The 11,936-nt window shown below is 43.8% G+C and overlaps 1 protein-coding gene across 1 annotated transcript; it reads right to left on the reverse strand.

Moving 5' to 3' along the window:
• Positions 1–2,603: 2,603 nt before the first annotated feature.
• Positions 2,604–11,936, reverse strand: sqlea (squalene epoxidase a). The gene is made up of 11 exons (XM_042106155.1): positions 11,328–11,936; positions 10,460–10,721; positions 9,862–10,039; positions 9,010–9,106; positions 8,299–8,412; positions 7,882–8,053; positions 7,117–7,212; positions 5,811–5,953; positions 5,019–5,115; positions 4,620–4,707; positions 2,604–4,275 (listed from the first exon to the last, which is right to left on the reverse strand). Exons 1-11 carry the CDS (start codon positions 11,601–11,603, stop codon positions 4,083–4,085), a joined length of 1,716 nt encoding a protein of 571 aa, XP_041962089.1. The 5' UTR covers positions 11,604–11,936; the 3' UTR covers positions 2,604–4,082.

The raw sequence follows: 11,936 nt of genomic DNA on the forward strand, positions 1-11,936 counted from the left end.
CAGGACCTGCTGGTGAAAGATGTGTGTTGATTTTGTACCTGATGCCAAAGGACTAAGAAGAGTAATGAGAGCCTCTCGGGGCCCAAGCAGTGTGCTCTCAGACGTTGTGTATCCTGCACCCAATGCTATACAATACAGTCGCTCGATGGTGTTTTATGCCCTCAACGTCGTCTTCCAGGCAGCACTGCCACCGTCAACTTAAAGGCACCTTATCTTAAACCTAACCTTAACCTTTAGCGCTGCCTTGAAGACAATGTTGGGAGCATAAAACATCAAGAAACAATACAGATATATAGCATTCCTGCCTTTCCATATAGCTAGCTTGCATTGTACATTGTCATCAAAGGCAATAAATGACGAGATATATAATTAGTGTGCTGAAAGCACCACACTATTGTTCTTAAGTTTTCTTATTATTCCCGGGTCCCTAATTTTCCGTAAGCTGCTGCCCCTAGACCTTTTGAAATATCGCCACCGGTACAACTCTGGAATGTCCAGTCAGTACCAGTGTAAACTGCTCAAGAAGATGGCATCACTGACCTTTGTCGTTCTTCCGTCACATTGGATTTTATTGAAAGCGACGCTAAACGGTTACACTTTACTTGACAGTATCGACATAAGAGTGACATGACACATGAGTGTGTCATAATCAAGTCATAAACGCCTCTGTTATTAAGTGACACTCTGTTTTTGTCATAACAATAGGGTTAGGGATAGAGGTTAGTATTAGGGTTAGGATTCATGTGTTCATCATGACAGTGTCATGTCACTCTTATGTCGATATTGTCAAGTATAGTATAAGTATACTCTTTTGATCCCGTGAGGGAAATTTGGTCTCTGCATTTATCCCAATTTGTGAATTAGTGAAACACACTCAGCACACAGTGAACACACAGTGAGGTGAAGCACACACTAATCCCGACACAGTGAGCTGCCTGCTACAGCGGTGCTCAGGGAGCAGTGAGGGGTTAGGTGCCTTGCTCAAGGGCACTTCAGCCGTTCCTACTGGAACGAGTTCGAACCGGCAACCCTCCGGTTTCAAGTCCGAAGCGCTAACCAGTAGGCCACGGCAAAGTTAAACGGTAAAGTTAGCAACTAAACTTTAGATTTGTCCGTCACAGCCAAACAAAATTGCTTTGATGTATGAAATCCAAACTTGGTACATGGACTCAGGACCCCATCCTGAGGACGCACAATATTTTGTGGCCCTTTTCCACTATGGGGTAAAACCCCTGTGTCTGGGGTAAAGACTGGTAACATTTGTTTAGGGTTGCCTAGCAACATAAGTGACTGCTTGTGAAGAAAAACGACCTACATATATATATAAACTTTGTAAGAGCCTGTATCCTTAATTATTTTGCAATGTTATGACTTGTTTAAATGTTCTTGTAATTAATTTGACGTATGCTCACAGTGTCGTTGCTAAGCGCTGTTTAAAAGTTTCTAGCATTGTTAGCTAATGTCCCCGATGTTACAGCTCCTTATGGAAACACAACACCGAGGCTACGCACCGGTGTTTAAGACTGGGGAAAAGCCTTGGGCCAGCCCCAGTCCGTAATGGAAAAGGGCCATTGGTGTCTTTTGACCACTAGGGGGTCGATATAATCACAGGAAGTAGGCTCATATCTCAGCAACGCTTTCACATACAGAAACCAATCTGCGTATATTGACTTGGGATCCCAACCTTAGGACACACAATACATTTGGTGACCTTCAACCACTAGGGGAGTGATAGAGTTACAGAAAGTTAGCTCATATCTCAGCAACACTTTCATTTATCAAAACAAAACTTGGTATAGGGACTCGGGACTCCATTGTGAGGGCACACATATCATTTTGTGCCCTTTAACCTAGAGGTCGCAAACGAGCAAAAATGTGTTTTGACGTTTCGGATGTACATTAATGCATGTAACCTTTAACCTCTACGCCCGATTTTGAGTTCAACGCACCATAATTCACTGTCAATTCAACTGCTCCCGTTGGTGAACTGCACCTGAGCAAGCACATTTTGCAGTTCCTCGGAAATACTTTCCAGTTGTGTATTAATCTATGTAAGAATAAAACAATGAAAGAGTGTCTAATTTGCAAAAAACACGCAGCTGTGTGTGTGGAGTGTGTGTAAAGAAGTATCTGGCCTGCCCTCTGATGGTCAGAAGTTATGTAAAAGGTGAGGACGCCTGTTTCTTTGCTGTGAGTTGCAGAGCTGCTCCACCTAGTGGACACTACTGGTTGTGATGTTTGTCTCCATGGCAAATAGCATTAACTACAATAAACTAGATGTAGTAGTTAAAGCCACACTGTTAAACCCAGTGTTTGTTATTACTGAGGGCAATGCTTGGTGATTAAATTGTGTCACCAAATAGATTGTGAATGCAAAGTGCATTATATGTAAACATTTAATGAGCTTTAATGCTTAACATTCTTTGTATGCTATGTTTGCTGATGCATTTCACAATATTAAGTGAGGGAACTTTACAGACACAAGGGGCATCTGAAAGGTCAATATGCAACAGTTTTAAAAGGAATGATTAGAGTGACAGACTTTTAAAGTGTGCATCATGAGATTATTGTTCAACTGGAAATACTCCCCTCTGGTCCACAACTAGACGGTACAGAAAACAACTTTAATGACACTGAAAATGATCTAGACATATAATTCATGTTACAAACAAACTGATTTCTCACATAATCGCAAAATATTTGCAAATTGTTATGATTTTGTTACCAAACAGCTTGCAGTCAATCAGACAGATTTGTACAAAATGTAATAACAGGATCAGTCGTAAAAGCACATGCTTGCGTGTCCTTTCCATACAACTCAAAGGCAATAGAAGTCAGAATTCCATTGAAATCAAAGGCATTTCATTTGAAGGGCTCTTAAGTGGTCAATCAAACTGAATTCCTCCATTGGTCCACTTTTCTCAACTTGCTTTTTTAAAACAACTAATACACATGTCATTTCCTCTCTGTTCATTCACTCCGCTTCCTTTCTATTCCATAAGGCCGTCAGAATGGCAAAATAGACACCTCAGTTTCCCACAAACTCAGACCAGTGTCATCATGATGTGTCTTGCAAGTAATGAACAACTTCACCGGTGTCTTTCTTCAGTACACAAAATGTCTAAGGCTCAAATCAGACAAATCACTGTGATACGGTGTTAGGACAAATGAAAAAATAGTTTCAAAGGAATGTGCGATGCACTTCAACAGTGCACCACATTTTTGTGTCGGATGAATAATTGTACCAGACCATTTCCTCCAGCAGCACAATCACATTTCTCCTGAGTAGGATCTTAAGTGCAAAAGTTTGATACAAGTGCATTGAATTCAATTAAAGAAAATATGCCAGCTAAGCCACAGTTTTTGATGAACACCCAGACTTCTGGGCTATGTTAATATGCTCAAAAATGCTTCTCTACTTGATATAAAACCATTTAGCCAAAAAGAAATAGGCTTAATTTAGTGGCACAGCGGTTTAAAGTCATTTTACAAATATGGATTTTCCTATCGCTATTGCAGCATGAGCATGAAGTAGCCATTGTTCATTTGCACTTCATATGATTTGCACTTAGATCCATTGATCATATTTCTGTCATAAAACCTGGCTGCACTAAAGAGAGGTCTTCTAGTGGGTGAAGGCACCAGATGCAGCCTAAGTCCTGACTAGTGATGACACTGAACATACATGTAGGACACAGTGACAGTAGTCAGAGTGAGGTAATATGCTGGCCAGGGAGCCAGTAATGGATATTGACAGGTACTTTAACAGTCCAAAACACTGTTGAATGTGTCAATCTCAGGAATAGGCCTTTGCTAGCTGTCCAGTTCAGTTCACCACCATATTATTGATTATCATTAAGACTCTCCAGGCAAACATAACCCTCTTAAACAGACATAGCCATGCCTCCTCAGATCAGATGTGCAGCATCCCCACGGAGCTGACATTATAGATTTGTCCGCTCAATCTCAGAAAGTACCCATTGAAAAGAAACAAAAACAAAAGCAGCAGGCTCTGTGACTCCCTAAGGCCTTGAGTTTTGGGGTTTGGGGTCCGAGAGCGTCTCGGGGGGCCAGCAGGCGGCTCAGAACACCAGGTACTTAAACTCGGAGTAGATGAGGGGGAACATGACAGTGCAGGCTCGGTACAGGATGGCGCCGCTCTTGACCACGGCCCGGGGTTTGGTGAGCCAAGACTCGGACTTGAAGCTGAAGTAGATGGCGTACAGAGCCACGGCGAAGAAGTGCCCGATCAGGGTCATGGGCTTAGGGGTCAGCCTGGAGAGGAGGAAGTGACAGATGGAGGAGGATTAGACCACGGCACACTCAACAGGGGGTCAATCCAGCGTCTGATTTTCTCTTTGCTACCCAACTCTTGAGTTAGAGAAAAACCATGAAACACAACATCCAAACACAACGTTCAGTATACTGTGTATTTTATCACAAAGTTTTAAAGTTTTACATTGAATTTATTCAGTTCACATATTTAAGTATCATGTAAGTATTAAGTAACATGTATTACTATCTGATTCAAAAATAATACATTTAGTAATAATCAGGTATAGTCAGTGTGCTGAATCCAGTATTATTTGACTATGAGGGTTTGCGAATGCAGTACATACACAGACAGCAGGCCAATGGGTCCAGAGATGCACTCTCCACCCAGCTTGAAGTAATGGAAACAGGCTCGCCTCAACTCATGGAGTGAGTCTGCAGAACAAAACCAAACATTAGTAAACAAATGACACGTACCATGCTCATGGTAGCCGCAGTCCAGAATATGTATTATAAAAGACTAATTTACTAATCACTAGTGAGCTCTAGTGGGGACGACTGCTTCTTGAGCAGGTTTCACATGACTGTGTGGTTAGTGCAGTGGAACATGGGTGTAACATTTCATACATTGGTGAGGAAGAGCATGTTTTTCCTAATCCTACATTGGATGTCCTTGATTCACTTGGCTGGTAACAGTACCCTGCTGGTGACAATTTCTCACATACAGAATGACCATGCCTACTTACTGTCTGTAGCAGCAAACAGCTCGTACAGCGCCTGAGCCAACACATTCACCACAAAGGAGTGGGAAGACTTCCTCTCCCAGTGGAACTTCTTCTTGGCCTACAGGGCAAAGATGTGATGCAAAAAAAAAAAAAAACATGATCAAATAATTCAAGCAAACAGTTTCCTTATCAGTGCGAGGAATAATCGGCACCATCCTTGTCAAGCCGCAAGGCGACTTGTAAAGACCACTAATCGGGGATACATTGTGTTCTGGAACACATTCAGTTTGAGAAGCTCAGGTTATCAGCAGCACAATGTGTGCTCACCATAAAGCAAACAGGACTCTCCAGTCGCAGTGTTAAAAAGTCCTAGCTTGGCAACAGCAGACCAGCGAGACTTCCTTTACAAAAACCTCCGAACAAACAGCCCTGTTTGCTCTACCAGAATGTAATCAGACACTCCTGTCTGTGCTAGCAGTAGCAGACTGGCAGACAGACGATCAACTTTCAGGCATGGCTTTCTCCTTCTCTTCTCAAAATGGCTCAAAATACAGTTACTTTTCATTTATATATGGACCCTTCAAGAGAGTTCCATTATCAGCATCATAGTTGGCCCCACAAGACTTCCGTTTTAACATTCCATATGTTATCTTAATGCAGAGGAAGTAGATTGGGGCCCAAATAGAATGTTCAAGCATTGTTTTTGTTTACCTTGTTGAAAGGGTCTATAACTACTTAACCTTGGTAAGCATTGAGCCCACGATCACACTGTTGCTGGCCTCCTGAGAGAGCTACCAGAGGGCACTGACTGACCTGGAGCATGGCTGCGTTGTCATAGAGATCGGCGATGCTCTGCAGCAGGCTCCTCCAGATGCGCACGTCGTTCAGGACCACGCTCATCCCGCCTCCCGTCAGAGGGTGTCTCATGTTGTAGGCATCCCCCAGAAGGAGCACCCCTGCAGGGGACAGATTACAAGTCCACCGTCAGACACGGACATCCATCCACGCTGCTACCTTACAGCAACGATATATAGCCATGTATACCCACAATAATATGCCTTAAAGACTAATCACAGTATATCACATAGAGAGGGATGTATGGGGCTCTGGTGCTTTCCCATGACTTTTGGCATTACATGACCTCCATGTCCATTCAACCTTGATTTCATTCTCAGAAATTGATTCAGGGTAGCCCTCATTTATAAATGATACCGAGATTACAATCGCAGTACACAATAGCTGTAGTGACATTTTACAAATAAAGCAAAACAAAATAAACAATAAAAAGACCTAGCAAATTAGAGGACAAAAGGGGGGTGTGGGGGGGTAAGTTACAAATAGGAATGTTTGTGATTACAGATCTATTATCTCCCCACAGTGCTATCACCCTGTTGTACATGTTGGCCAGTTTGTGCCGTGTGCTATTTCGGCATAGGGCAGCCGTGGCCTACTGGTTAGCGGTTCGGAAATGGAACCGTAGGGTTGCCGGTTCGAACCCCGATCAGGCCACGGCTGAAGTGCCCTTGAGCAAGGCACCTAAGGCACTGCTCCCCGAGCGCCGCTGTTGATGCAGGCAGCTTACTGCGCCGGGATTAGTGTGTGCTTCACCTCACTCTGTGTGCAGTGTGTTTCACTAATTCACGGATTGGAATAAATTAGGGTGGTGGTAGTGTAGTGGTTAAGGAGCTGGGCTAGCGTGCAGTAGCCTGAAAGTTGTCGGTTCAATTCCCGGCTTCCACCGTTGTGTCCTTGAGCAAGGCACTTAATCCCAAGTTGCTCTGGGGACAATGTGATCCCTTGTAATATAGCTGACATATGTAAGTCAAGAAGTGTCTGCTAAATGTAATGTAAATGCAGAGACCAAATTTTCCCCCACGGGATCAAAGAGTATATATACTATACTAATACTATATTCTGAACACTCCTTAAATATCACATTACATTTGATCTGGCCTTTGCAGTTCTGCTGTTGATGTCAGGTGTGTTGTTTTACATTGTGAAAATCGTGGACATACCCAGCCCTCAACAACTTAAGTGATGATGATGTCATGTCACATCAGATGTTGAGCTAACACAGCTCTGTTGCGTGAGCTGACGTGTTGGTGTAAAACTCGTTTACCTGGTTTGTTAACTGGCGAAGGGGGCAGAAAGCTGGCTGGCATGGATCTCAGGCGATCATTCTGCAGCGCCACCATAAAAGGCTCCCTTAAATGTTCTAAGGAGACAACAATAGTGGGAGGGTCATGTCATGTGACTCTTCATCTGAAACAACACATATTTTTGCCAAATGAATCACTTTGAGACACCAATATCAAGAGAATCCTATCAAGTGGGTAAAGTAAGACATTACTGGAATAAGATTCATCTTGTTACAAGATGACGTAATTGAGTTGAGTTTAAAGTCAGAGTTGTTAGGATGGAGCCATTATCAAATCTGATGACACAGTGTAACTAGGTTAAAGGCCTTTGGCAACTCATAGGAACTCCACAAACCATTTTAGGTGCTTCCACACTGCCTAGACATGCCCAACAAAGCCCAGGATTCTAACTTCTAAATTCTAAAGATTCATAAAAGTAGTTTCCACCTTGGGTAATTACCATCATTCTATATTTGTAATCCCTTGAGCTTTAACCCCCCCTCTATTTCTGGATAATCCCAGCAAGGGCAGTCCCTTAGCCACTTAGAGGCAAAGAAATGTAGAATTAATTCTACTACTTTTGCTTCTGCCTTTTGGTTTCTTCTTTTCTATAGGAATGGGTGCTAACCATAGGGTGCTAAACTAAGTTCTTAGGGTTCATAAGGTGCTAAACTAAGTCCTTAGGGTTCATAGGGTGCTAAACTAAGTTCTTAGGGATCATAGGGTGCTAAACTAAGTTCTCAGACCTGGTAGCTGAGGGTGGATCTTGTCTGCCATATAGCCAGTCAGGTCTCTGGGCATGTCCCCTCTGATGTCCACCAGCACCCTGGTCTCTGTGGAGGAGATCTGGTAGACAAGCACTGGGCTGGGGTCAGCCAAGACCAGTTCAGCATGGTGGTCCTTGTACTGGGGAGAATCCTGGAGGAGAGGCCGGAGTCATTCTTTAGGTCACGTCTTCCTTCATTTCCATGCCATCTAAATCTGATCATTTCTATTTCAACTTAACTAGCATGTTGCTCTTTTCATTTCTTCACTGATTTATACTGCCTCACTAAACATCTACACATTCCATTTTTTTATGACCAAGACATGGAAATAATACTTAAAGGCTAACATTTTACCATACACAGTTGGCAACATGACAGATCAACATAGGAGTTCACCTTCATGATGCACCCTACGAAGTGAGAGGAAACTTGGACTTTTCCCGACACCAGGCTCTTGCGGAACTTGGAGAAGCAGCCATCTGCCACAATAGTGAGTGGAGCATGAATTTCCTAAGAGACAAAAACAGAACATAATACATCAAAAAGATTGTTCAAAGTTACTTTGGGATTACTTGAATTACTGTACATGAAGCTAAATTAAAATAATCTCTTGCCATGGGTAAACCCCAGATGAACCAGTTAGCAAATTTGAATTTGCTCTGCAGTTCAATCTGAAGACCCTCCCCATATTTCTGAATCATCAAAAACTGAATCACAGGAACCAATCACAACTGATCTAGCATGGGGCAGGCTTTATATAACACCAGGGGACTGGAGTTAGCAATTCTGTTTAACACAACCAAAGGCTGTACTTCTGAAAAGATAAGAGTTGCTGAGAGTTTATTGTACCAATTTAAGTTTATTTGACTGCTGGTTACGACCCTTGGAAATCGGAAGTGAATCGAGGATTCCTAGACCCATTCTCAATCTCATATCTAGGGTGAGGGTCGGCCAGGGTACCTTTCCTGGTGCGAGTCTGTGTCACTTTGGATTAAAGCGTCTGCTAAATATTAGTCAACCTTAACTTCTGACTCTATTTGAGAAGCAGTCTGGTGTTAGCCAGGCTAAGAGATCCCTCATTGCAGGCATGGGGCTGCCGGTGATCACCTTGGTGTCGCCACTCTCCTTCTCTCTGTACTGGACCCCCGTCACACAGCCATCCTCCTCCTCGAGACTCGTCACCGTTCCTTCAATGAACTTCACGCTGGCAGAGAAAAGAAGACACAAGCCGTACCGTTTCAGATTGCACAATGCCAAATGCCCAGGGGTCAACACTCAGATGAACTTTGCCATTTCTAATTCAAACACAATTTCTGAACAATTACTGACACAGAAAAAGTTCATTGTCTTTCCTCTAAATACATTATGTAATTATATCACACACACACACACACACACACACACACACACACACACAAACTCACACACACACACATTCCCTGGCTGAGCAAAAACTGACAGTGGCCTCAACCCTAATTTACACACACACACACACACAAACGCAAACACACACACACACACACACACATTCCCTGGCTGAGCAAAAACTGACAGTGGTCTCAACCCTAATTTACACACACACACACACACATTCACACATTCCCTGGCTGAGGAATAACTGACAGTGGCCTCAACCCTAACTAACACACATCATCCCATAGAGCAGGATCACTTAGGGCCTGAATACAGTCCTGCGTCTGTGTGTCCCACGCACGTGGTGTGAGGCGAAAACCGCGTCATCAACGCGGCATGCGAGGGGGTGTCGTGTGCCTCCCAACATATGTGACCGCGCGTCAAGGAGTATGCCACTTTCTTAAGTCACCTATTAATACACACACACACACACACACAATGACTAATTGACTACACCTCTATGAGTCATCCCACTACGCCTCCCTAAGAACCTTGTCTCAGTCTCGTGTTTGACCGCCTCATGAGATTAAAAACCGCGTGGCTTACTTGGGCTCAGCAAGGGCGGCACGCCGCAGGCCCATGATGAAGCGGCCGTGGTGGAAGGCGCGGCCGCACTGGATGGCGTTCTCCTCCTGAGGGTAGGGGATCTCCACCTCGGTGCTGGTCTCGATGTCATGGATCACGTAACCGTTGACCACGTGAGCGTCCAGGCCCTCAACGGCACCTGCAGGCAGCCACAGGGATCAGGTTAGGCTCCAGGTCAATATGCGTGAAGAGTGTAAATAAGTCAAGGAGTGTAATGAACTCTGCGTGCCTGCTTGTGTGTGTGTGTGTGTGTGTGTGTATGTGTGTGTAGGTGCGTGCGTCTGTCTGTCTGTCTCTGTGTGTGTGTGTGTGTGTGTGTGTGTGTGTGTGTGTGTGTGTGTGCGTGTTTGTGAGTATGAGAGAGAGAGAGAGAGAGAGAGAGAGAGAGAGAGAGAGAGAGAGGGAGAGATGAGTTCTGAGAAAAGATGAGCCAGTGAGAGTCCAGTGATGTGTTGGTTACACAAGGCACCAAGGTTACATAAGGCAGACAGAAGCAGAGCTCTCATGAAGATCCTGACTAGTTCTAGTTCCTCCAGCAATCAGGGTGCAGTGCACTCACTCTCCAGCCCCAGTTCTTTCAGGGCTCGGTAGCCTCCAGGCTGGAGCAGTTCTCCCACGATCCGGTCTGGCTCGCGGAGGTCCCGCTCTATCACCGTCACCCGCCGGCCGTCTCGGGCAAGGACCGCTGCCATAGCAGAACCCAACACCCCGGCACCCACGATAAGGATGTCCGGCTCATGGTCAGTGGTGGCGGTGCCATTTGCCCCGGTCTCCACATTGGATGCTGTCTGCACCTCTGTTCGTTTTCTCCTGGCGCTCGCCTGGCAGTGGGAGGGGTGCATGGGCAGTTAGAGAGAGGACACGCTAGGCACGGGTGGAAAACTGACATTGCTGACATTTTTAAATTGTTTGAAGCCAGCCCTCTGGAATGTATCGGCATATGGGTCTTTGTTATCTCATCTGTGGAATGTGAATGTGTTCTCTATGGCCAATGTATAAGTCACTTTTTGGATAATATGTAATTCAGAGATAAAACCACATAAAGAATGCAGCCTATAGGTGATCCATAAAATCATTTTTATTCAATCAGCGTTTTGTATTTTTTAATTTTTATTTTAAGAGGTTTAGCCTCACTCGCCAGAAATGTAAAAATATGAACTTGAGGCAAACTTGCTGCAAACAGAGCAAACCTATAGCAAAGAATAGAACCATATGAACCAATAGAACAAATTATTTGCCATAAGTTTACCACAAAGTTCACCAGTCCATCACAAGTTTGCCACAAACCCAAATTTGCATGTGAAAATGACCTTGCTGCAAATTTGCGGCAATATTGGTAAAGTTTAAAAGCAACTGTTTGCCAAAAGCCTTACATTTATGTAAGGGTTAATAAAGAAATTGTGCGTGTGGATGAGTTCATCGCTTACCTTTTTTGAGCTTGCAGAACTCCCGTAATGCGAAATTGATGATTTTGAGAATAACCTATTTGTGAGTGGAAGGGCTGACAGTATGTCCAGTGGCAAATGTATTATCTGCGGAACTTTAATCGATTGTCCATAGCGATATCTGGCATAGGTCAAAAGCAAGCCTACTGAGATAAACGCCACGGCAACCAGGACGATTTCTTTGTGGGCAAAATCGATTACAGCGTCGCATTTTTTAAACATATAAGTAAAACTTGCGATCCCAAGAAAGGTCCACATATTTGAAATCCTTCCAAATTCAAAGTATTAATTAACTTTACATACAGAACGTTTTGTAGACCAAATCAAGAAATACGAAGACAAACGCGCAGTCCAATTAAATATGTATTAGCATACTCCAGTTTAAGTTCCAACGTCAAAGCAGACTATACAATTAATAAAATAAAGATATGTTCTTGCACTAAATCCCAGCTTCAATGGCATAAGTCCTTATTTTCCCGTCCGAAATTCTGAGAGTGTAAAGTATCTGCCATGCATTACAAGTTCAATTGACAGTACTGAAGCGGCATTCTTGACGGTGCGCTGATGCCTGAGGATGCTGAATATTTTATG

Source organism: Alosa sapidissima, chromosome 10 (assembly GCF_018492685.1).
Source record: "Alosa sapidissima isolate fAloSap1 chromosome 10, fAloSap1.pri, whole genome shotgun sequence".
NCBI lineage: Eukaryota > Metazoa > Chordata > Actinopteri > Clupeiformes > Clupeidae > Alosa > Alosa sapidissima.

Bases quoted from the DNA above. Each gene is read 5' to 3' on its own strand.
- sqlea (XM_042106155.1), bottom strand. From the start codon at position 11,603: ATGTGGACCTTTCTTGGGATCGCAAGTTTTACTTATATGTTTAAAAAA. The intron at 10,722-11,327 runs GTAAGCGATGAA...TCCCACTGCCAG, and splicing joins GTTCTGCAAGCTCAAAAAAG to GCGAGCGCCAGGAGAAAACG. The intron at 8,054-8,298 runs GTGAACTCCTAT...CCTCTCCTCCAG, and splicing joins TCGTAGGGTGCATCATGAAG to GATTCTCCCCAGTACAAGGA.